Source organism: Callionymus lyra, chromosome 3 (genome assembly GCF_982586985.1).
Source record: "Callionymus lyra chromosome 3, fCalLyr1.hap1.1, whole genome shotgun sequence".
NCBI lineage: Eukaryota > Metazoa > Chordata > Actinopteri > Syngnathiformes > Callionymidae > Callionymus > Callionymus lyra.
Window position 1 is genome coordinate 24629188 of NC_141820.1, and position 20536 is coordinate 24649723.

At 39.5% G+C, this 20536-nt stretch overlaps 3 protein-coding genes across 6 annotated transcripts; all 3 read left to right on the forward strand.

The window, feature by feature from the left end:
• The first annotated feature begins 118 nt into the window (after window positions 1-118).
• On the forward strand, window positions 119-10054 carry LOC148083993 (cell adhesion molecule CEACAM20-like). 4 transcript variants are annotated; one of them, XM_087787247.1, is made up of 10 exons: window positions 119-255; window positions 343-672; window positions 2203-2363; window positions 2485-2611; window positions 3303-3581; window positions 4273-4551; window positions 4639-4893; window positions 6931-7048; window positions 7468-7532; window positions 8870-10054. In XM_087787247.1, exons 1-9 carry the CDS (start codon window positions 216-218, stop codon window positions 7496-7498), a joined length of 1620 nt encoding a protein of 539 aa, XP_087643373.1. In that variant the 5' UTR covers window positions 119-215; the 3' UTR covers window positions 7499-7532; window positions 8870-10054. The 4 variants fall into 4 exon arrangements, with proteins under 4 accessions (XP_087643373.1, XP_087643372.1, XP_087643375.1 ...); XM_087787246.1 differs by having other exon boundaries at window positions 7468-7518; XM_087787249.1 differs by having other exon boundaries at window positions 7480-7532.
• A 1335-nt stretch (window positions 10055-11389) lies between these two features.
• psmb4 (proteasome 20S subunit beta 4) lies at window positions 11390-14017 on the forward strand. Its single transcript, XM_087787253.1, has 8 exons — window positions 11390-11553; window positions 12073-12199; window positions 12264-12343; window positions 12832-12978; window positions 13181-13262; window positions 13397-13513; window positions 13634-13722; window positions 13905-14017. The coding sequence occupies exons 1-8, from the start codon at window positions 11441-11443 to the stop codon at window positions 13915-13917; spliced, it is 768 nt and encodes a 255-aa protein (XP_087643379.1). The 5' UTR covers window positions 11390-11440; the 3' UTR covers window positions 13918-14017.
• A 1689-nt stretch (window positions 14018-15706) lies between these two features.
• rfx5 (regulatory factor X, 5) lies at window positions 15707-19755 on the forward strand. Its single transcript, XM_087787252.1, has 10 exons — window positions 15707-16094; window positions 16410-16443; window positions 16509-16591; window positions 16653-16772; window positions 16840-16956; window positions 17112-17190; window positions 17838-18036; window positions 18125-18207; window positions 18273-18377; window positions 18810-19755. Exons 1-10 carry the CDS (start codon window positions 15970-15972, stop codon window positions 19620-19622), a joined length of 1758 nt encoding a protein of 585 aa, XP_087643378.1. The 5' UTR covers window positions 15707-15969; the 3' UTR covers window positions 19623-19755.
• The last annotated feature ends 781 nt before the right edge of the window (window positions 19756-20536 follow it).

A 20536-nucleotide genomic window follows, 5' to 3' on the forward strand; every position in this document is an offset into this window, starting at 1 on the left:
TTGTATATAGTATAAATGTATATTTGTGCACATGGCGAACATTTGCACGTTGTTAACTTCTCGAGACATTCAAATTTAAAATGAACCGTGTGCGTACGTGCGCGCACTTGTAGGCGTACGTGCATGTGCGTGCTCACCTGAGCTCGATGCTGGGTGTTTCCCACTGAACGCGGCAGGTATCTCCACTCACTCTTTGCAGCCCTCGAACCGCCGAGATGGACCTCAAACTACTCGTTTCTCTTTTCCTATTTCTTGGTAAGAAACTCACCTTATATTTTAAAAGTTGAAATAGTTGTGAAATAAAATGGTTTTTAAGATGTACTTTTGATCTACTTTTTTCAGGATCCGCGTCGACGATGGATATTTTACCAGCAGGGCCAGTGGACATAAGTTTAGGGAAAGACGTGACCTTGAAGACGCTGCTGAAGGATCCTGACTTCACTTTTATCATCTGGAACTTCAGCGACGGAAAAGACCAGATCAACGTCGCCACTTTGACGCCGACGGGGCTGACGGTGGGGGCTACTTACACGGACCGTGTGACAATAGACCCCAAGACCGGGAACCTCCTGCTGAAGGCCACCAAGAAGGAGGACAGCGGCGACTACAGCATCACCATTCTGATCCCGGCCAGCGGAACCAAAACCGGGGAGATCAAGCTGCGAGTTCTTGGTGCGTCTCCATCTTTTTTCATCATCTTCTCTAGTCATGCAGATTCAAACTCAAACAAAAGTTTTTTTTTTATCACCCGAATTGCACATTACTTCCCACTTGTCAAAAATAAGTTAAGAAAAAGAAACTTTGATCCAAACTACATCCGGGGTAGACGAGGGAAAACGACGTTTTTTTTCTGAAGAGGGTTTGGTTCATCGATACGATAGGGTGTAGGTTTCTCACTGGATCCAAACCGGTTCGCCTACTTTGTTTCGGCGGAAATAACAGAAGCGTCACCGCCTTAAGTCTCAAAGTTATTGAGTTTATGGTTTTAAACCAGCCTGCAGAATATTTTTTAATGTAAATATAACGTGTTTAAATTTGGCAGCAAATGGATTTTTATCAAGGGGCCCTTAATTCAGCTGAACTGAACATGCAATTCTGGAACAGGATCGTGAATAAGGGCGTGGCATTTAATTTGAAATTTACACACCCGCACCCGCCAACAGGCACCATATTCAAAATCCTAACCTTGCTTAAGTTAATAATAAAAAAGCAAATATAGATTGATAGATCAAATCGGCGAGCAGGGTTAGAAACTCTCCGTCTCAGAGTGCGAATTGGTTGCAATGAAACCCCAAATTAGACCCTTAAGCACCTGAACATGTTGTTATTACTTTGGTTCTGTAGCACTCCCTTTTTACCATCTGACCATGGAGTCAGATAGACTTGAACAAATTAAGCGTGATTTACTTTTTGGGAGAGAAAGAACAAAACTATTTATAAAAGACATTAATTCCATCCACTGCTCTGTGGGGAAAACTATTTTTTAGGGGGATTTCTTTTGGCCTGCTTGTCCAATACTTCCTAGGAAATCCCCGCCTAATTGTAATAGGCATCCTAGATTATTTATTCAATAACATTTAACTCATCTTTAGATAGATTTCAATCCTGTTTTAAATGTTTCTGCCATTAACTTTCACTCTAAAAATGTAACTTAAAAAAAGCTGAATTTTACCTCATGATACTTAAAAAGGAGATTTGTTTTATTTTAGAACAATCTAAAATGGGCGCTGGCTTTCATGCTACTGTAAAATAAGGTCGGCTTGTGTGCTTGTTTGCACGCCTTTGTTGATACATGTAATTAAACCGGAAAATCATTCAATTGTACAGACCTTGTGAATTTGTTTATTAAATATTACTGCTATTTCTATTTAAACATTTTCTATCATTTAAATATCTTTATAAGCGATAAGTTCAATTGGATTCCAGACTTGCAAAACACACACTGTAGGTGCTAGCAAGTTGAAGTTTACACTGTCGGTGTGAGGAATTTTCGAATGATTCAAGGAACCAGGTGGCACTTGGTACTCTGTTCCTTATTTTTTTTTAAATCATTTTGTTAACTGACTGATAATATCTTGGTGGAAAAAAACAAAACAAAACATCACAAACAGTTAGAATTAATGTTTGGCACTTATCCAAAGATGAATGCAATTTAATTTGCAATTCACTTTTTTGATTTCATTGTTTTTCTTCTCCTTTCAGAGCCGGTATCAAACGTTGCCATACAGTCCCCGAAGGAGGCAATTGAACAGAACACCACAGTGGTTATGAAGTGCACCGCAAAAGGCTCCTTCCTCAAATTCAGCTGGTTTCATGGACCCACCCCAATTATTGCTGACGACAAACGTATCTCTGTGAAGGAGGTAGCTATTCCAAGTTCCTTTTTTTCTTTCTTTTTTACTGTTATTACTGTTTACTGTAACTATTTTGTGTCATTTTCCTCCTAAATGTTACGCTTAATATGTTGTGTGATGTCGTGGGCAGGAGGAACAAGCCAGTAGCCTGACCATCCGTGATATCCTGCGTTCTGACGCTGCCAAGCCTTTCATCTGTTCTGCTGCCAATAAACTAGAGACAGAAAAGAGCAGCCCCTTCAACCTCACCGTGTTCTGTGAGTTCCAAAACTTAAGTTCTTGATTCAAAAGAGTAAGAGATGCATGACGCTTTTTAGCAGGTCCTAAAGTAAGTAAATCATTTGTATTTATATAGCGCTTTTCCAGACCAGGGTCACAAAGTGCAACTAATGTCCCTATAGTGCTAAAGTAGTATAAAACCCAAAGAGACCTTTATTGTGAGGTGTGTTGTTGTTTGTCAATGATAGCCACATCAGGTGGCGCTCAAGAGGCCCTTCATATAGTTTCACACTTGTCGATGTTTGATGAGGCTTGTCTGATGACAGACAAAGTCAGAGATGTTCTAAAGAATGAGCTTAGCACACTGCCCTGAGGAGTGCATACGCTAAGACCGACTGTAAATAGACACGGTATGCACCCCTGACGCTCTGGATGTGGTCAACTGGCCTGAGTGGGACACAAAGAGGCTGTACAGTTTTGTCACTAGTCTTATGGGAAATGGCTTTGAAACACCAGCTCAAGACATTACAAGGTTTTCACAAGGTTCCTCTTGCCACATCCTAGTGTTTCACATCCGTTTTTTAAAGGCAATCCATTGTGTCATAACTTCAAATGGAAGAACCCTTTCTTTACAGAAAGAAATACGTATATTTTATATTATATCCTAATTCTTTACTGATACCGCAACCCTTTCTGAAAGAACGTAACCTTCTTAATTGTGTTCGACAGATGGTCCCGAAGCTGTGAGCCTTGGCCCCACCCCTCCACCTGCGGTCGTTCGAGCGGGATCGGACTTCAGCCTGACCTGCAAAGCGGTCTCAAACCCCCCTGCCACTTTCATTTGGACCCATGACAAGAAGCCAATGAAGGCGTCGGGTCCGGTTCTCAAACTGGAACAAATCAAGGCAGAGGGCTTCGATAAGGCCAAAGGAGCGTACGCATGCATTGCCGCCAATGCGAAGACCCTTCGTAGAGTGCCGTCACCGACTGTTGAATTCGCTGTCATGGGTGAGTTGGATTGATGTAGAAATAACATCTAATCACAGCGTCACTGTGCATATGGATGACATTTAAAAGAGGGATATCGACTAAGAATATAAATAGTTGAGGTTGTTAAGTGGCAGTTGTCCACCAGGTTAGGAAAATAGCAGTTGACTGACTCGCATTGACGTCTGCAGTGGCTAATGTAACACTTACAATTCTCCTAATGACATGTTCCAAGTCACTAACCCAAAAGCAACTGTAGAAACTCAACTGGTCAGGTGTTTTTGATAAATGACATTCTGATTCTGATTCTGACTTTTCACTTTTTTAGTTTGTCCCTTGTGAAACATTGAACATCATTGTTCTTTTGGGTGTATCAGCAGAACCACCTACTCCAAACTGTTTGGTTTCACTGCTTTTGTTTACAGCATGAACAAATGTAAAAAAGATTCAGCTGACTCAGTGAGTCTTGTAGGACAGTGCTGTACCTGCAAGGGAGCCTGTTGTGTCAGGGTGAAACCAGTGGAACAAGTCCAACCAGGGCAGCTGAGGCACGATTGGATGGTTCTATCTGAATCCAACCAGAATCAAGTTCAGAGTGTAGTTTGAGTTCAATGTACCCTTTCTTTGCTCAGTTTTTATCAAATGGATTTTTGGATACGTTATACCGCAACTGAACCCCTCTTCATATATGTTCAAATTGTTCTGTTTTCAGACGCCATCTCAGGGGTTAGCTTGACAGGCCCCACGACAAAGCTCTTCGCGGGCAACGGTACGGCTACCCTCAATTGCAAGGCGACTGCAGGGGTTGTGTCCACACGCACATGGTTAAAAGATGGCAAAGCTTTGGCCGCCGGTGGACGACTGACCTTCGCCAAGGACATGAGTACTCTGACAATCAATCCAGTGGCCAAAGAAGACAACGGTGAATACACGTGTCGCCTCACCAACCCTGTCAACGCTGAAGATGCCAAGCTCAAGATGGTGGTAAACTGTAAGTTTCATATTGTTGGACATTTTCTTGTGAATCCTCTTGAAGGTTTACTAAACTCAATATCTTTTGGCCTTAACTGCAATCCAGATGGTCCAGAGCCAGCCACCATCGTGGGTGAGACTGAAATCGAGGTCGATGACGCTGTCACGCTCACTTGCTCCACTGCCTCGGTTCCACCTGCCAACTTCAGCTGGAAGTTCAACGGCACAGAGACCAACGTCAAGTTGCATCAATATGTCATCACTAAAGCGGTGTACAAGAACACAGGAGCATACACATGTAAAGCCCACAACACCGTCACAGGGAAGACCGTTGTCGCGACACACAACATGGTAGTCAGAGGTAAGATTAACTGTGTTAGTATAGAAAACGTTTTTGATTGAAGGAAAATAAAATTGAATGGATGAATGAAACTTTATTAATATAGATCTGATCATACTGTTGTGCAGCTCATAGTGCTTTACATGATAAAGAAGAGTCACAGCAGTAGATAAAAAACTATGGAGTTATGTTTAAAAGAACATTCTCACAAACCCATTTATACATCTAAACACTCTTACACAATCATACACACATACAAAGGTACATCCCACATGCTTGAGGGACTTATGGACAGCTCAAGTTCACAGGACTATCTGGACCATACTGTGCAGGTAAAAGTCAGGGTAGACTCAACTACTCAACTTGATGACTATACAATTATACCATAACATAGTCATACAAGCACGACAAATTATGATTAACACAAGAAACAAGAGAGAGACTAAAATATGACATGTTTAAAAAAAATCAATCTCAACCCCTCTGTTCCTCAAGTAGTCGGTTCTACAGATATAGGTCGTGATAAATGAATGAGGCGTCATCATGGGGTTTAGTTTTCGATTAACAAAGACTTCTTGACGACAAGAAGGTTGATGTAGTTAGAGCAGGGCAATTGAACAGATACACCAATGTAAAATTCATTACGATACTGTAGTTGCGGCTTATTATAGAGAAGCCAGGATTGAAGGGTGTGTGTGATGAATGGAAATAAACTGAACATTATTGAATTAAAGATAGATGGTATAAGAACAGTTCAATTTATGGACCCCAATTTCAGACCTCTGAGTGCTTAGTTAATGACTCATTGCCATAAAAGTCTGATGGTCTTTCCTTGTTGCTATCATGCACACTCCCAATAAGGCAGTCATGTGATCAGTCCAAAATCAATACTTTAGTAGTTAACATTCTGGTCCCCAATTCAATGGAACATTGAAAAAACATTGAAAAGGGGATAATTAATAACCAATATCACCTTCAACAGTAACACCCTTTTACGTTCATATGTTAGCTGCTTAACATAGCAGCCAGTTGAACAGATAGTTGTTTACCTGAATGAGCTTACCAATGGTTACCAATAGTGAATCTTCCTATTGTAAGACTTCATCAAGTTTTCCTAAAAACTTGGGTTTCAATAAAGCGCTTTGATGTCCTCGTACCTTAAGCCAGTTGACGTAGTGAGAGTTTTACAGATCCCTTCCCACGGTCTTTACATTTTGTAAAAAATCTAGATCATCTTACTGTGCCAGAGTACACAGAACCTTCAACAACTCTACTCAGCCTGTATGTTGCAGTATACGTTTTATGTTACCTGTATGTATTCACAGTGAAGCTCAACATATAGTTGTGTAAAGTTTAGGTAAAACCTAGTATTAGTGTCTGCTACGGTCTCCAAGAACTCCATCTATGTAAAAATGATACTAATTGTCTGGGCCCTGAGGCCCCCAGCTAGGTTTCGACACACTAGTTGTTTGGGAATGTCTGAGGTGCTAACATATAGTCAAACGGAAGAAAGGTGCTTTTATGTGAGGATAGGCATGTGAAAGAATGTAACCTGTGTGAACGCACCTTAGGTGTGTTCGGTGGAGAAGAGCAGGCTACTTTTTATTTTGCCTTATGTTGCCTTATATGTGAAGGTTTGGTGATTGAGAACTTGGGAATCGTGGCACTGCCCTTTAAAACCCTTCCCATGGTAAGGGCCCAGAGAGGAGTGCCATGGTATTTGCAAGCTAGCTGCTCTGCTAACAAATCACTAGCTAAACAGGTCTGGAGAATGCAGGGATCATTTGTTGAAGAGTTGGTGAAATGTCAGAAAAGGATTTATAGCAGCAACCCAATGAAAAGTTGAATCATTTAATACAATACTTCTAAAAATATGAGTCTATGTATGTACTGTACAACATAAAGTATTTCATAGCATTTCAAAAAGTGACAGAAACTAAAATAAATAATATGTGTATGGATTGATAAAAAAACAAACAAACAGACAGACAAAGTGTGTTCATTATGCATCATTATATTCATAATATTTTAAATAACTGAGAATTTTGGCTTTTTCAGAGGAGGGATCCATAGAAGAGGGGCTCTCCGATGGTGCTATTGCAGGAATTGTCATCGCCATCCTGGTGGCCCTCGCGGCGGCCATAGCCCTGATTTTCTACTGCCGACAGAAAGTCCCGTAAGTTTTTCCTCAATTTATCAGTCTTTTTTTTAGCCATTCATTCAACTGTGCCATGAACACCCTGCATATGATAAATTCTTAATCTTCTTACATTCCTGTTGATATGTTGACCTATTCATTTGCTCACTCAGGAAGTGAGTCACGCACCTATCTGTGTGTGCTTGTGGGTTTCTTTTGTTAAGCTGCATTCCTTCACTTTTAACAACGCAACCGCAGCTGGGAACAAATACCTACCTGCCTGTTAGCCTAACTGAAATATGACTGAAATATTGCTTCAATATAACAGTCAACTTATATTAGTACCATCGCTATACGACTTACTGTAGTTTTACCTTTCTAATACAGTATATTTAGTATGAAGCTACTATCACTACACTGTTTACTACTGTAACTCTAATGCTAATAACTGATAACAGTTCTTTGTCCAGGGTGGAATCTCCATACTAAAGAACTCTACACCCACACTGGTGAGTTGCTCAAGGTATATACACATGTTATTGTTTCAGAAGAATGTTTCATTTTTGAGATGACGCTCCATGACTGAGCAGGTAGATAAGAAGTTTGTGGTTTGTGGACCAGGGGAATATGGGACGTTGCTAAAAGACCCTTTTGCTTGGAAATGATACTCTGCTTGACAATTGAGTTCTTTTGAGATTTCCTTATTAAGCTGAGGTTTTCATAAGCCATCACCACTTTAACTTAAAAACCAAACCAATGATTGCTTTCTATTGGCTTGAAATATAGGGGTTCTGGTCAGCGTTTTCTGTAATGATCTTGATCAGGAGGTCATCGTAAGCAGACAGTTGACAGCCCTCAACGAGAGTATTTTAAAGTTTGTCTAATGTTGTGCAGTAGTCCCTCTTTTATTGTGGGGGTCACGTTCAGAATCCTCCTGTGGCATTATTTATATTTACATTTTTCACTTTCTTAATAAACCACATTTATTTAAACTAGCATACACAACATTGCATATCATTTGCCTTCTCTCTAAATAACCCTCTGGTGACGTGAACATCTCCTGTAATGCTTTGCCGCCCAGCCAACCAATCAAAGCTGTCGATCACTTCTGACATAGACATAGACTTTAAACAGAATTGTACGGACCAATCAGCTGTCACAAAATAGAGCATTGTGTCGAAAGGCATCATGGGAGTTTACTCTAACACTCTAAGTAAAGGTGTGGCAATTAAGTTCTGTAGTTGTGTTAATCTGCTGTGCAAACAAATAAGCTCTTTGTTGATGTGTGAACAATGACAAGGACTTTTTCCCTTCCTGACTACAGCTTAATACAAAATATTTAAATGTAAAAAAAAAAGTCTGAAAGAAATACCCTGCGAGATCACAGGAGGTGAACCATGATTTGGCGATGGTCCACTGTTTAACCAGGATTCAAATCTGTTTATTGTTGTACTCTGGTGTTGAGTAATAAAAGTGTGTTACCATTGGGACTGTCCCAGTTCCAAACCTTCTTGTATACATTCTTGTTATTTAGAGCAGGAGTCTCACACTCTATTGTTGTGTATAGTTTTTTGTAGAACTCTTTTCGATCTTAATTATATAACAACAATAATACACTTATTAATAAGACTCCCTTGCTCCGGCTGCAATCATACTGAACTTGCAAGTAAGAGGGGGCGATTTAGATTGAACTCACAAACACCACATCTTTATATTAATGATCAATAAGAGATAATACTGTTAGTACTTTCTTATAATTAATATGTCTTTATCTATATAAATATGTTTTAAGATATTTGTGTTATATGTGTATTGATTTCATTTTCTGTTTTTGTCCTAATGGATTTTCTTTTTTCACAGATTTTTCACCAATTTTTCATGATGCATTCATGCAAGACTTGGTGAGGACTTTTGATGAAATCTGAACAGTGGAACTGGATGTGTTCCCATTAAATTTTTTTTCACTCCGGCACAAACTATTTGTTCTGAGCAGTGATGCTTCAGTGATTTTGAGGCTAGTGGGCAGCAAATGACCATACCAGCGTTAAACAAAGCTTTAGTTGGGGATTTCTTTCCCGATGGAGAAGTTTGCTTGATTCAGTGGAATACCTCAAGAAGTTTCAGTGAATTTTAACAAAATATCTTCAGTTCCATATGTTGCCACACGAAATCTGATATTTGTGCTGTTTGTTTTATTTTTCTAAGTGTTTTTCTTGTGTTTGAACTAAACTAAAAAAAAAAATGTTGATGTCCAGTAAATAAAAGATGTACAATGTAAAAATGATGAAAAGCAATACAATATTCCTGCTAATATTCCCAACATGAACCATTTATTCAATTATTATAAGCAGCTTTAACCAAACAGAAAATGTATCAATAAAAGTGACATTTCAATTTAAGGAACATGACTTAAAAAATAAATGTTCACATCTTAACTAAGTATAAATGTCAAACTCTTAATAATTCTTCAGAAATTTGAAGAACCAGTCCCAGCATACTCCCGTCCACCCAATCACTTACTCCTTTATGGCCGAATAAAGAATTCCATGCCTGTGGAGTCGGGTCGGACTGACCTGGCCAGTTAAAGGTCACCGGTGCAACGCGCCAATATCTCGAGACAGTTTCCAGTCACACTGACGTAGACTAGGGGAGTATTGCTTGTTACTATTGTCAATGAAGGGGAACAGGACCGGCAGCTTAAGCTCACCCTTCGCTACCTGTAGCCACATGTTCCAGGGTTTAACCGTGAGAGAGCCCTGAATCTAAACCTGAGTAAAATTGGATCAATTCCAACAAACAAAGGACTGAATTCATAAAGTGTTCATGTACTGTCGTCACCCTTCCCCCAAGCCAGAATAGAAATGATATTAAAATAAAAAGTAGTGTAAATTATTGGCAGAAGGAAAATGTTTTCCTAAAAAAAATGCTTTCTAATTTCTGTAATGTGTATCCATTGTTTTGTGTCATTGGGCAAAAAAAGGTGTGAAGGTTTGAATGTGTTGCCATGGTAACCTTGATGTAAATAAACACTTGTTTATTATAAAAGTCTGTGCTTGACAGCCAATCAGAGGTGGCCACCACAAAGGTGAGAATTTCTTATAGAGAGGTTTGTAGGGCGTCTCAGGTTTCTGTGTGTGTGTGTCAGGAGTGTGTAATACCTGTTTCCGAATATGTCTGTGTGTCACAATTCAGAGTTGAATTACGTTTCAGTTCAAACATTCTTGGAATTGATTCCATTATAAAAAAAAAATTATGAAGTTGGCAAATCTAACAATTGACTTTTCAAGCGCAATAGAAGAATTTGAGGTGAAGCCGCTCCCAACCAGAGAAAACATTCCTGAACAAACACTGCAGGCGTGTTAGGGCCTGCCACTCACTTTTACACACACTCACACACACACCCACCAACCCACACACGCAAAAACCAGTTTGGCAACAGTGATGGAAAATGTTGTTGTCACCTCCTGCAGGTCGTAGTGATTACAACCTTTTCTGTTAGACTTCAGATGTTTGTGACACAATATTGCTGTTACTCACTGGATGACATCAGGGAGTGTGTTCATGACTAAGGAAAGTTAACTCTTCAATTTTATTTATTGTTTAACAGATTGGGAGAAGATGAATTCCTTCATTAGAAGAGAAATAGATAAACAAATTACGTTTAAATTAAACGTTAAAAGATTTTCTGGAACTCCTGTGTTGTTCTCAGTGTTATCTTGACCTTTTAAGTATATATTTTATTGAGTATTGTTTTGATTGTTTAAGCGCTTTGTGACCCTGGTCTGGAAAAGCGCTCTATAAATATAAATTACTAATATAAATTACACACTTACAAACTAATACTAAACTAAATATACAGTACTAATGGAAAATATAGGATGTATATGTAGGATCATAATTTAAGAAACTGATTAGGATATTATTTATTTAAAATAACTAGCATTTCACTTGACCTTTTTAATGGATAGAAAACTTAAAATAAAAATGATACGAGAATTGTTTTCTTTAATATACCAGTAAAAGTCTGGTATGATTTGCATTGTAAAAGTTGGGTCAAGATCGAGGGTCATTTGTATAAATTAATGGATTATGTATATAATAAATATACAGACCTTTTTTTATGTAAATTCCCATGGTGTGATTATAACACATGAAATAAAAGTTCATGATTCTGATATATTATATATGGAAGGTTGCTATTAATCCATCACTTGGCGCTTTCTTACCAAATTACTCACGTTTTAGTCAAACAGACTGAATGGAAAATGTTAATTTATGTTGATATAGTTTAACCGAGTATTTCACCAAACGAAGGACCACCCCGATGCAGTAGGTGGCGATGTTGATTCTGAAGTACAGCTTACTAACAAAAAAGAAGAAGGAAACTGTTCATACAGTTACATCCGGTGTTACCTACAGACAACATCCACAATGTCTAACAACTTAAAACTTAACTTTTGGGAGAATGGACCGGCACCGGGGCAGTTTTATTCATTTCCAGGCAACAGATCGGGAAACAGCTGTGGACCCGTCCGACATACACTGTGAGTGTTCTTACCCGGACCAACGCTGGAGAGATTTGTTTCGTTTAGCTGCGTCATGCTCAAGGAAGCTAACGCGCTTGCAAATCTTTATTAAAATAATATATAACGCATACTTGTAGTTCTCAAGAGATCCGGTTTCGTTAACTGGCAACATTCAACTTCCCAACTAATAGTTTGAGTGTAAATAACACGTAAATTGTTGTGTTTTCATTCTGCTGCTTCATTGCTGAGCTAGCATAGCATCGCGATAAAGCGAAAGTATTTGATCTGGCTTTTCCGTGGATTATTTTCAAGGTGTTTTAATGCAGTTTTAGCTGCCACTGTATCATACTCTAATATTTAAAACGATATTTCTTTAATGACGACAACTGGCATGGAAATTAATTGGTTTTAGCCAAGACCTTTTCACAACGTTTTACAACAATTTAGTTTTTTCATTACATATTTTATTTAATTTGAAATTAAAAAAAGATATTTTTTCCAATAAAATTTGATTCAAAAGTTGTCCTTTGTTCACAGAAACCCAATGGTAACTGGAACATCGGTGCTTGGGGTCAAGTTCACCGGTGGCGTTGCCATTGCAGCAGACATGTTGGGCTCATATGGCTCCCTGGCTCGCTTCAGGAACATCTCTCGTCTCATGAAGGTGATGCATTGTTTGATCCGTGTTCCTAAGGGCTCTGTTACTGATGATATGGCATCTTCCACAGGTGAATGACAGCACTATCCTTGGAGCATCAGGAGATTATGCCGATTACCAGTACCTCAAACAAGTCATTGAACAGATGGTGTAAGCTACACGGCACATTATTACTTTGTCACTGTCTTTTTGTAATGCATGCCAAGTGTCCTCATTTGAACCAATAGACACAAACTGAAAAAAATACTGGATCAAGTCGTCATATTGTTTATTTTCTTTGTATTTAGGATGGAATTTACCAAAAGATTAAAACCATATACTCTTGTCAATTAAGTCCTATGATGAAACAATGTTTTGGTTACATTTAATTCATTAATTAACATGAACAAAAATAAATTGTAATTTAACTCATAATTGAAGCATATTGAGAATTTCAGTTGATGGTCATGAATATGTGAACTATAAACAGAGAAGCTGTTTTAGAGGAGATTTAAAAGAAGGCAGAACGGGTTTTGTTAGGGCACATGTATAAAACAAATCATATTTTACTTCTTTGTCTATTCAGGGCCTGCGGTTACATTGTCAACTAATTATATAACTGATGACATAAATGTTAATGTAGCTGTTCTGCTACTCAGAATTGATGAGGAGCTGCTGAGCGATGGCCACAACTACACACCCAAAGCGGTTCACTCGTGGCTTACCAGGGTCATGTACAACCGTCGCAGCAAGATGAACCCTCTGTGGAACACTGTGGTGATCGGAGGTGTCGACAAAGGCGAGAGGCAAGTCCTACCAAAGTTTATAATACACTTGAGTGTCTTGAGTCATGGTGCATTAGAGGTTTACAGGGTTATTGTATCCCTGGTAGTAGTTTATGCCAAAAACTGACATTGTGATAAACGATGCTTAACAGGGGACAAGGAATAAAGAACTGACATGGTTGTGATCAGATACATTCTCATGTTGACTTTTTGCCTTCTATAGCTTTCTGGGTTATGTGGACAAGTTAGGAGTAGCCTATGAGGCGGACACTGTGGCAACTGGATTCGGTGCTTACCTGGCCCAGGTAAACTCTTGACAGTCGAATTGCATGATGTTTGACATTTTTGACATTCCACTTCACCACAAAAAAAAAAGAATCCTGTTTTGTTTCTTGCGTTCCTGACAATAAAGATGATTATTCTGTATGTTTGTGTTTAGCCTTTGATGCGGGAGGTTCTGGATAACAAGAAGGATCTGAGTCAGCAGGAGGCCAGGGAGCTGTTGGAACGTTGTCTCAAAGTCCTCTACTACAGAGATGCGCGATCATACAACAAAGTGAGTGAAGATCTGAAGAACTATGATTCAGTGTTGCCATTTATTCATAATTATTTCTTCTTTTGAACATCGAGTTATTCTTAAAATGATATACAATGTAATCGCCCATTATATTTTTAGCACGAGATCGCCATCGTAACAGACCAGGGTGTGGAGATTATTGGTCCACTGAGCTCTGAAACCAACTGGGACATTGCTCACATGGTCAGGTGAGTCCATTTTGATACGTACCCCTCACTTTGTCAAGTTGTATTTATGACCCATGACCCGTTCAGAGTTTACATTTTACAGCACTTTGTCACCAATTTAATAAATGTCTTGTGTATGGAGAGAGAGAGATAATATCTTCAGTGATTAATAACATTCATCTGTTTTTTTTGTTTTTTTTCAGTGGCTTTGAGTGAACCAAGGAACCAAAAAAGACGAGCTTATCTCCTCATCCAACACAATTTTCTTATTTTCCCCATTGTCTGTTTGATAAGATTAAAAATAACATTGAAAATAGGCATTTGTTGTTTTCTCTGAATGTTTTCTACTGCTTATTTCTGTTTTTCTTTTTCGACAAGTACAGTGTAACACTCTTCTCCTGTCTATACGAGACTGTTCATTTCATAATGATATTCCACTTATTCCCAGCCACATCTTTAAACATTCCTATGTCAGAATGCGGGGAAATCTGTCACCGGTCATTCAATATGAATCATTTAAAGTTTTTAAAGGGTAGGTTTACTCCCTCGCTCATGGTCCACCGTAACAAAACTTTTTTTGGTAAATGCATGACCACACACTTGGAATTATTTTCGCTAGAAACATTAAATTGTTTATTAACAAGCAAACAAGTTAACGTTCATCATCAAAATAAATGGCAAGCCGTCAATATCCCTGCCTGACCAATGAGATATTTTGCGCCTCTCGTAGCTGGGTAAACTGGCCGCGAGGAACCAATCGGAATCGACCTTGACTTTGTAGTCAGGCAGATAGAATGCAGTGGGCCAATCATAAAACACTCTGAGGGGATTTTTGCTGTGTCTTGTCTCAGGTACTTTCTATTTCTTATCTAAAATAACTAATGTTTAGCTATTAACCGCCATGGCTCCGCCGAGTATATTCGACGCAACAACCCACAGTAAGAAGGATGTCGAAACAAGAAAACGGCTGTTAGACGTGATCTATTCGCTTGCTAGCTGGGGCTGCAAACAGTGACCTGCTAGGCCGTTTGACTCGCCTCTTAACGGGCAGCTTTGTGACGTAGCCTTGACTCGAGGAGACACTTAAGTCGCTGTCAAGACACTTTAGTTCTGGTTCAATTCTTATTATTTACAATTTGTATCGACGCGTCATAGATGTATCGCTGACGCGCAGCTGTCTGGACCGGCTAGCAGAGGCGCTGTTAGCTCGCTAGCCGTTAGCATGAATGTGGCAGAGAGCGCGTTGACAGACGGACGGTGACCCCGCTCGTCCCCGGGCTCATGTCCTCCATGTGGGGCCGAGCAAGTCTTGACTGACTCTCCCGCCAGCTTCGGAGCGACTGTTCTGCTAAAGGGAATGCGGTGGTTGGACGACGACGGGCCGACAGAACCGGCGCTTTAGTCACCGGGAGGGCGTGTCGATGTTTGTTGCTTTTGTGTAGTATTTGTGATGGTTTGTGTCCAGTGGAAAATGCGTGCACGTCCAGCGACTTTAAATGTTGGGCCAATCGATCGATTCGGAAAGTCCTTATTGTTTTTATAAATCGATGCGTGTTAAACTGTGTCACTACGGATATTTAAGCGAACAAAGGGATCGTCGCGTCAACTGTCAAATCTCTTCGTTTAAATAAAGTTTTCTTCAAAACAACGTGCTGACAGGAGTTTGTTGTCATCTCCTTCTGACTGAAGTCATCTGCTGGGAAAAATAAAAGATGCAGATGTGAATGATTCTGGGGTTGTGTAATAAAGGTACTTGTTTCAACTTAGAATGTTGAAATTAATCTATTGTCTGTCATTATCAAAACTACTTTTCTTTTAATGAATCCGTAAAACAAACGAGCAATAGTTTTATATTTATGATTTTTTTTACAACAAACATGTTCGTATTATTGACAACATTAAGTGTTTTTGTTGTGGGTTTAATAACATTGATTAATACTACATAAAACATTCAAAGTATTTAATGGATTTTTAACTTTATTAAAAACCAACTCAATTTCTTTATTAAATACCAAAGGGACTGAGTTCCCTTTTCAGAGTCATTTTCAGCTTCTTATTTTGTTGTCTTTAATAATGTTAATAAAATAATGTTTTTAGTGATGCAGCCACAGAAAATGTTTCACCTCTTATCTACAAAAATGACAACCAGTTGATCTGCTACTGCCCTCTCCAAACATCCTATTGGCTAATATATCTGTGTATATATACTGTATGTATATATATTGTTTTCATCCCTAGGTGTGTCAGCATCTGCATCTGCCTCTCCAGATGTCGGAAGATCAGCGACTGCAGTTCTGCAAAGAACCCGAGAGGACAGATGTTGGCCTGGAGGTGGCCACAGACAGTCACACGGAGCCCAGCATGTTGCTGCAGAAGCTCAAGAGCAACATCTCGTAATTTACCACATTCCTTCATTTGTTGTCTGACTGTGATGTTAACAAGGAAAAAAACCCAACCAGATGATATTTCACTCTTTGTCTTTTAACTACATTACTTTATATTCAGATGGATTATACCGGATGATAACCTTAAATAATGCATAACCTTTTTTCATCCAAAGGTTGTTGTATTTTTAAATAATGATAGATGCAGGAAACGAAACACATTTTCATACCAAGCTTTGGATCAGTACCTCACGTCTAGAAGGCATTTTCTAAACATCACGAAACACAGGCAACACACAATGACCGCATTCTCTGTTTACACAGGAAAACTGTTCAAGCCAAAGTGGAACAGATTCTGGTGAGTAACTTGTGCTGTGACACAATATTAAGATCAGGTTTTCACCTTTTTCTATGCTTCCACAGAACGACGTACAGCGTTTCTCTGACAATGACAAGCTGTATCTGTACCTCCAACTCCCCTCTGGGCCGATTTCCGGAGATAAAAGGTGGTTGTATTTATGTTTGCATATGTCTATATTTGACGTGCTGTGTGTGTTGATGTTTCAGCGGAGACTCGACCTCCTTCAACACAGCTGATCAGCTCCATACCTGTAACTGGATTCGAAGTCATTTGGAGGAACATTCGGACACTTGCCTCCCTAAACAAGACGTCTATGAGACTTACAAGTACATATGATACACAAACAGTTATACACTGACATCATTAGTCATAAAAATACTCTGTGGCTTTCAGGCGTTACTGTGAAAACCTTCAACATCGACCCCTCAGCGCAGCTAACTTTGGGAAAATCATCCGAGACATTTTCCCAAACATCAAGGCTCGGCGTCTCGGAGGCCGAGGTCAATCTAAATATCCTTTTGTTGAACTGACCGGTGACCCGGCATTTATGCACACTGAATCAGTCAACGTTTTTATATTTTTGTAGTTACTCCAAATTGTTGAGTTGTTTTAGAATAGCAGCTCAAAAATGCAAGTCGAAATCCTGAATTACATCCAGACCACACGTACTGTTACAGCGGGATCAGGAGGAAGACGGTCCTGAATCTGCCATTGCTTCCAAATCTGGACCTAAAGAACGACCCGGTACATACAAAAACACATGTAAAACGAATTCAAACACACTAGTATGGAAGTGCCATCGGAATATTGAATGGCTGAATTTAATTGATAATAATTCATAACATGGTTTTAATTTATTTAAATTTATTTATTTGTTGTGCAAGCATTATATACATTTTTCAATAATTGAAATGTATTGAATAAGTTTTTTATATTTTAAGGTTGAATTTATTTTTATTGAGTAATTTAATTCAATAATTGCGTATTGAGATGTGGGATTTAAAATGAAAATTGAATGATACAATTTATAAGAATCAATCATTCAAAAACATGTTTTCTAAAGTCAGTATTTATTCATACATAGCATTTAAATTTAATTATGAATGTTGGCACTGCTAGACCACATTTTAATACCGAATTTTAAAAGCTAGAAATAAAAAAAGAAAAATAATTCAGTTTCTATTGGAATTAGAATTTCAAACTCTATTTGTTAAAATAAATGCATTGATTTAGAAAATATTCTTTACTAATTTTTATTCAATTAAAACAATTTCAATCTTTCAATATAGACATGATTCAATTAAATGCAAAAACAAATAAAACCAAAAACAATATATAAAAAAAATGGTATACTTTCATAAAACACACACTAACTTGCCTCATGTATTCAGGCGGAGCTGACAGAGTTGGTCCAGACGTACAAACAGGAAGTGACGGAAGCGGCGTGTGAGCTAATCTGTGACTGGGCTCAGAAGATCCTGAAGCGCTCGTTTGATACTGTGGTGGAAATCGCTCGTTACCTGATCCAAGAGCACATCGTGAACCCTCGCTGCAGTCAGGCGGAGCTGGTGGCTTCTGCTGCACTCTCAGGTCCGAATGACGACACAGGAATCTAGATACTAAAGCTAAATTAGAAACGGAACATTTTGTGATCATGGCATGTGTTGTCCTTCTGCAGGAGGTCCTGCTAAATTGCATAAAGTCATCAAGAAAACCCCAGGGGTCTCCAAGTCAGAGAATGACACAGTAGTTAACATCAAGGTGCTACTGACATTGACTCAGCTTTTGATCAACTCACTCATTCACACAATCTTTGTTTCCTCCAGAAGGAGACTGCAGGCTCACAGATGAAACCCCCCGCACCCTCAACGTTAGCCAAAGCTTCACCGTCAAAAGACCCTTCAGCACCGCCGTCATCGCTACGTCCAGCGGTATGATCTATTTAAACATGTATGAAATATATATTTCTATCTAGAGATGAGGTCGTGGGCCAAACAAAAAGTATTTTTACCAAACAATGCTTACGTGATATAACACCTATAATTGTATCCTTTTAACGCACAAACCTTTCAAATTGTGCTTTAAACGTTTTTTTATAGTAACAGAACTTCTGTCAGAATTAGTCAGGGGGTAAATTATGAGAGTGAGCGGGTTGTAGATCTCTTATCATTTGTGTTATTTATAAATCTCAAAATAAGGCCTTCATTGGCATTAAAATGTCTTAAATCATATGAGCATGTGATAATAAAGATTTTATGTTAGTTTAAAATCTCAAAATACCTAGTGTATCCATACGTATAAATAAAATTTTAAGTTGTTTTTAAAAAGTCTTAAAATGTTAATTTGACTGTTGTGTGATTCAGGTCGAGGCCTTCATGAAGCAGTTACCCCGAATCCTCCCACGCAGCTCGCCGCCCTCACTCGTGACCAAAGAGGCATCTTCATCGGCTGCCCCCAGCGGAGGGGTCAAAGTCATTGCCATGGCAACGCTGCCTCAACAGCAGGGAGGCCCAGTGCCGGTAATGATCCTCCCTCAGAGCTGTCTGTCCTACGAGAAGGAACAGGTAACTCCGCCCACACAACCTCACTCGTCCGTCACACCGTCGGCTGTCGTCCAAAAAGGCAGCGTTACCAAGCGACCTCTGGAGATGATGGGCGTCTCTGCTCCGCCCGTCAAACGAAAACGTGGTCGACCACGAAAACCGCGACCAGACGACCCCGTCCCTCTCTCATCCCCTTCCACGCCGGCTGCTCTCGTGGCGCCTTCTCCTCCGTCCCGCCATCCTATCATCTCCTCCGTCATCCAAAAGGCAACTTCCTCGTCCTCGCAGCCGCTACTGGAGCTGCTCATACAGGAGCAACCGGGTCCCACAAACCACCGGAGCGTGGTCGTACAGTGTCAGCAGCACGGAGCGGGGACGGACTCCGGCCGCCACACCGGACCGTTGCTGCTGCTCCAGAGGCCGGCTGACCCCTGGGAGGTCACGACGGGGTCGCGGCGGAACCCAATGGTGGAAGTCATCCAGAAAGCCCCGAGCAACAGCAACCCCGCTCCCCTGGCTCCGCCCACATCGCAGGACGATTGCAGGGAGCGAATGTTAACGGCTCTTGAGCAACACAGGCGTACAGGTGAGGCCGTGCCGGGCAGCAGTGCCTCACAGAGGAGCCTGCAGTAGCAGCTCAAGATCCAACAGTCGACAGAGAGGCGAAGACGTTACGGTGTGTGTGGCTGTGTGTTTTCACCTTTCATGAATTCAAGAAAATGTTTTTTCTTCTATGCAAACTAAATATAATTATCTTTCAATTTTATTGTCAAATCAAAAGAAAATGAGAATCTGTCGAGACGTTAAAGACAGTTGCACAAAAGGGAGAGTGATACTCTGAAACATGCACTTTATCTTCCTCCCCGGAAGCTGAAACACTTTAAGAGGAAGTTAATTATTTGATACAAACGAATTTTGGCTGTTGATTAAGATTGCACTTGATACAAAGAGTGGCACTTTAAGTTAATTTAATATAAATGAAGGAAGTAAAACGTGTCTATGTTTGACATAGCCGTGGAGAATACCGTTTGACTGTTAACTTTATATTACATTTGAATGATTTGTGTGAGCAGAAAGTCATGCAAAGTTGTGAGCAGATTTGACATTTGTGCAAAGTAATGAAAAGGAAAAAATGATTAGTCCATAAGTTACTTGTTCAATATAAGTTATAGCTTCATTTTAACCAGTTATTTGACGAGACAACTACGATTCTGAAGCTGAATAAAATCAGCCTATAAATGTTCATCTTGTTTACGTCCTGGTATTGGATCTAATGACATTCTGGAGAGAGCATGGTGCTATTTTTCCTTTTGACGTTCAGCTCCTGTACCTGGTCATTTTTGGCTCATTCTGCGAAAATACATTCACATAATGTACCAAACTTAATTCTTCCACCTCAAACCTAAGTATTTCATTTAAGGTCACGATTTGAGACTTGAGGCTTACATTTATGTCAAAATTTAATTTCAGTTTTCTCATATTAATGTCTCAGTAATTATAGATTTGTGATTGAATTGAAAAAATTGGATTCCAATCTTATACAAAGA